The 5038-nt window shown below is 42.3% G+C and overlaps 1 protein-coding gene across 3 annotated transcripts; it reads right to left on the reverse strand.

The window, feature by feature from the left end:
* Positions 1–762: 762 nt before the first annotated feature.
* Positions 763–4346, reverse strand: LOC136462777 (MADS-box protein ZMM17-like). 3 transcript variants are annotated; one of them, XR_010760807.1, is made up of 8 exons: positions 4310–4346; positions 3803–4084; positions 2435–2504; positions 1791–1952; positions 1664–1705; positions 1527–1568; positions 1078–1403; positions 763–962 (listed from the first exon to the last, which is right to left on the reverse strand). XR_010760807.1 is itself a non-coding variant. In XM_066461826.1 (8 exons), coding segments are annotated over exons 2-8 (777 nt in total). In that variant the 5' UTR covers positions 3991–4084; positions 4310–4346; the 3' UTR covers positions 763–961. The 3 variants fall into 3 exon arrangements, 1 of the variants encoding a protein (XP_066317923.1); XM_066461826.1 differs by having other exon boundaries at positions 1132–1403; XR_010760808.1 differs by lacking the exon at positions 4310–4346 and having other exon boundaries at positions 3803–4136.
* Positions 4347–5038: the final 692 nt, after the last annotated feature.

The raw sequence follows: 5038 nt of genomic DNA on the forward strand, positions 1-5038 counted from the left end.
GGTAGCCATGGCCGTGCGTCGTTGTGCGGCAGGCGCGAGCGCGAAAGGGAATGGGGAGGGGCGCGAGCGCATGCGGGAGTGAGCGGTGGGAGGCGTCCGTATGGCCAGACGTTTTAATCGTATCAGTGAAAGTTGCAATGGTTAGTTGATGTAAAGGTAGAGAGTTTTCTTCCTATATATAAAACAATATATACACGTACCAACCCCAAAAGAAAGACCAACCGAAAATACTATATTGGTTTAACCTGATGCTCCAACTGTACGTAACTACCTATACTTTGATATGATGTTCCAATGCATCAACGTAAAATTCAGCATCAAATTCTAGATTAATTGTAGTTTAATCTAGTATGGGGAAGAGAATGGCGTCAAGACTCTCAAGAGCCTCAATCCGCTTTCTATAGCATGCATGAGGAAGAAGGGCATCAACAGCCTCTGCTCTCTCTATATATCATGCATGAGGAAGTCAAGTCCTGCTCCTTTTTTCTGCTCTCCCCTAATCTCTCTTTACTTGAGGGCTTGAGGCTTTGGCTCTTTGTAAATGTTAGTTTCTCTTGCAGTAAAGTTCAGCCGACATGCTAATTCGCCATAGATTTCTTCAGAATTACGCGACATTGCATACACATGCATGATCAATAGCTCATCAGCACATATATATAGACAACCGAACGATTAAGCTTATAATTATTAACTCGAACTCCATGATTTGGTTAAATACTAGATTAGAGCTTAACTATTCTTACATTACCACCATTGCACAGATCGACAGGAGTCTATGAACCTATCTTAATTAGATAAATAAGTGATGAATTATCCAGAGATTGCATGCATATATGAAACTATTCAGATGACAAACTAACATATGCAATTATGCATGATGAGCTTTGAGACCTTCAAACTCCCATCCTCTTCGACAGTGTGACAGACTGACAGTCCTCCCAATGGATCAGATCGGAGTTAATCTGCAGCAAAGAAAAGGTTATCAGCGAACTATAGGATCAAGCTAGACAGCACCAAAACTTTTTGACACGCGTAGAACAATACATTGCATGTATACATATATATAGTTGTACACACCTGATGAGTGAGATCAGATGTGTGCACATGTCTGGCTGGGCTAGCTTAGCTTACCACAGCTGCAGGCCGTGGCCATGGAGGCCGCCGCACGCGGCCGCCGGGTCCTGCAGGTTGGGCTGCGTCGGCTGGAGCCGGAACCCGAGGTCGGCGTGCAGCTGCGACGCCGCCGACATCAGCTGCAGCGCCGTGCCCGACGACGACGACGACTCCCCGCCGTAGTAGGTGGAGTGCGGGAACGCCGGCGGCGGTGGCAGCATCGCCAGCGGCACCGTCATCTCCCCCAGCTTCACCTCGCCGGTCAATGAGGCCTGCTGGTTCTCGTTGATCTGATGAAGAATCAACAAGCGTACGACAATGTCGATCATGCTTCATGCATGCATGTACAGAGACCAAGAACAGTCAAGCACTCAAGCTTGAAGAACACAAGAACATTTTATCGATTACCGTACCATGCGGTACAGGAAGGTGTTCTGGTCTTCCAAGATTTGTTCCTGTCAGTAGTCATTGATCAATTGCATTCAGAACTGCTATACGATCATGCACGCGTACGTACGTTGTCTATTGGATTGGATTGTCAGTTACATACCTTGCGACGCAGGTTGTCAAGCTGCTGGTTCAGGAGCTGATGCTGCAAGAGTACAGGATTCAGACATTAGTTGCTGTTCTACTGCAGCAAAATGTAACTGCAGGAGTTGAACTAGCAAGCAATATACCTTCCTTGCACGGACTTTGGAGACGGAGTACTCGAGCTGCTGCTCGAGGTCGCTGACGTCGTCGAGGGTGAGCGAGGAGAGGTCGTCGCCGGTGTACCTCCTGATGCCTGTCTCCAGCTTGTCCATCTCGTTCTTCATCCGTGTCATCTCCAGTAATATTTGCTGCACAAACTCGACTGACACTTAGCAAACAAGCATATATATATATATATATATATATATATATAGAACAACTGTCCTGTAGCCGGCTACAGAATAACTTATTCTGTAGCCACTTTGAGTTACGATAATTACTATGTTAATTTACGAGATTATAGTAACTCCTTACTAAGTGGTTTAATATAACGTTATGGTAAATATCCCCATGTGTTATAGTAACCCAACTATCATAAATATGTATTGACATTATGGTAAATTAGTATATAAAATTATAGTAAATGGAGGTGGCTACAGAATAACTTATTTTGTAGCCGGCTACTGAATAGCCTCTCCCTATATATATATATATATATATATATATATATATATATATATATATATATATATATATATATATATATATATATATATATATATACAGACGTACGGCAATTAAATTATATTACTGCTTAATTTATTTGTGTTCAAGCTAGTGTTGCATGCACCTGATCATGGTTTATCTCCTGGAAGTGGCTGTTGGTAGCATGCTGATACTGCTCAATAAGCTCCCTCAGGCTGGATTTGCCAAACATCAAAACAAACACATATCCATACATGTTAGAGAATTAGTAATTCAACTCTTATCATCGCTAAGCAGCATGCATCTGTGTCTTCTAATAATTAATGAATCTCTATAAGATATATACAGAGAAATTACTCGATTGAGGAATTTGGTTTTGCTTTGTTGTGATTTTAACGGCTAGCATCAACATATATGGATCTGGGATTTCAGGATTTGCATGGCTGATTCCATAGGCTACTTTAATTCATAAACCAAGAAATTAGAGTACACATTATGATCTAATTAATACTTATATGGCAGTGGCTCAGTGCTGATATGATTGTAATAACATGTTTTTTTTTAGATTGATTGCAATAACATGTTAATAAACCACTTCACTCATGTATCACGACTCACGAGCTTGTGCTGAGAACACAAAGGTAACTAGTATATTGTCCTAGAAAGCTACTTAAGGACATAGGATCATGCATATGCAGATCTTGTGAGTTGTGACATACCACCAAATTATTAACAGTTAAAAGAAGGATAACTCTACAATTCTTTTTTTTTAATGTAAACTACGGAGGGGGGAGCTTCCCTTCCTGGATTGGATTAAAATGCAAAGAAGCGTACGTTACATAAAAAAGCTCAAGAGTTAGACTGAGGATGAGAAGAGATACAAGAGCGGAGATACATGGGCCATTTGCGACTGCTTGTAACCTGAGCAGGGGCAAAAAGGTGGTGTGGTTGTCAATTGTGGCGCTCGGACCTGGGCCTGGGGTTGCAATCTAACTCCACAATTCTTAGAGTGGAAACAAGTGCGCAAATACTTCTCAAGAAATTTTGACGGAAAGAGGATACATGATGCATACTAATATAATTATACCTATATGCCTATTTTGACAAAGAATTCTTTGCAATTCAGCAAAGAACATCAGGGGATATATATATTCAGCACATACAGAGCAATTATGTTAAATTAAAGAGGCAAAGAGAATCCAAAGGAAAGAAGGGGAAATTATGCATGAGATTGTTTTGCGCACTACAAGTGAAACAACAGGGAATTCTTGTGCCAGAAAAACACCAAGGGAAAATCTAAAAGGTCAGTAACTGATTGTTTGTGCAAAGCCCTAAAACAAGGTAGAAAAGCCTGGGAAAAAAGGCATCTGTTGGAGAAACAAGAAACCGATCGATCGGCAGTTCATCAGGATGAAGATCAAGCATCACGCATGCATGAGCAACACACTGATGAGATCTGATGGGGACTGGGGAGAAGAACAGAAGCAAGATCAGTCATCAGCTCATAACTAACCTGCAGGCAGGGCTGCAGTACTCAAACATCTTGCCGGTGCTGGAGAAGATGACGACGCCGACGCGGGCGTCGCACAGCACGGCGAGCTCGTTGGCCTTCTTGAGCAGCCCGCCCCGGCGCTTGGAGAAGGTCACCTGCCGGTTCGTCGAGTTCTCGATCCGCTTGATCTCGATCTTCCCGCGTCCCATGGCGATCACCGGCCGGTCGATCCAAGCAGCAACGCGCCGATCTCTCCCTATAGCCAGCTAGCTGCTAGGAGATCAGGCTGCAAGCTCGCTTTTCCTACATGATTGATCGAGGAACCAAACAAACAAAGGGTTAACGCGCTAGTGGATGGACGACTTTGAATCTTGATTGGGATTATTAGTAGCATGATCGGCATATGCATGAGCTCAAAATGAACCTAGCACTAGCAGTCACATAAAGAAAACCTAATAAAAGGGCACGATCAGAAGTAGAAAAATTATCTAATTGCATTGCAAAGGATGAAGAACTAGAAAAGGCTACCTTTTTCTTGAAATAATCACAGAGGAGTAGATGGAGATGGAGGTAGCTAGAGAGAGAGAGAGAGGGCAAAGCTATGTCTGCATACCTTGTGAGGCGCTTGCTTGAAAGGCAAAGTCAGGAGGGGCAGAAGGAGAGACATATATAGAAGGAGAGTAAGTGGCAAAGTGCTGGAGTACTGCTGGTGTGGCCGGCCTGCCTAACCAGTGTTACTTCTCGTCGGCAGTAACACTTGATCTTTTAACTGTGAGGCCAGCGCACGCATGCCAATTTTTTTTACTGATCATATGCTTTTTCTTGCTGCAGATTGGCTTTAATATATGTAGTTATTAAGTCTTTTCATATGTATTTTGGATATATTTATCAAGTAATGACTAATATAAACTAGCAAGATGGCTCGCACAAAAGCGTATAGCTAGCTCTTTTTTATTGTACCATGTGGAGTTGAACATAATTTTTAAAATAGTTTGTTTATTTATTTTGTTCTAATTAAATGTATTCTCTTCATGACGCTCACACTGTACTTTTTTCGAAATCTCAGCAAGAGTTTTGCTGAGTTAATTTGTTAGAAGGAAAAAGAGAGGACCTAAACCAAAGCACCATACACACACCAAGAAGAGGAAAGAAAACAAGAAAAAAGAAAGCAAAAAGGCTACTGCTATCTAGGGGCGCACGAAACAGCCACCGCCTGCCAAGACTTGCTCCAAGAAAAGAACTTTTCCGGAAAAACTG

The sequence above is a fragment of the Miscanthus floridulus genome, chromosome 7 (genome assembly GCF_019320115.1).
Source record: "Miscanthus floridulus cultivar M001 chromosome 7, ASM1932011v1, whole genome shotgun sequence".
Lineage (NCBI taxonomy): Eukaryota > Viridiplantae > Streptophyta > Magnoliopsida > Poales > Poaceae > Miscanthus > Miscanthus floridulus.

Bases quoted from the DNA above. Each gene is read 5' to 3' on its own strand.
- LOC136462777 (XM_066461826.1), bottom strand. From the start codon at position 3,990: ATGGGACGCGGGAAGATCGAGATCAAGCGGATCGAGAACTCGACGAAC. The intron at 2,505-3,802 runs GTTAGTTATGAG...TGGCAAATCCAG, and splicing joins TACTGCAGCCCTGCCTGCAG to CCTGAGGGAGCTTATTGAGC. The intron at 1,953-2,434 runs GTGCATGCAACA...GAGTTTGTGCAG, and splicing joins AGGAGATAAACCATGATCAG to CAAATATTACTGGAGATGAC.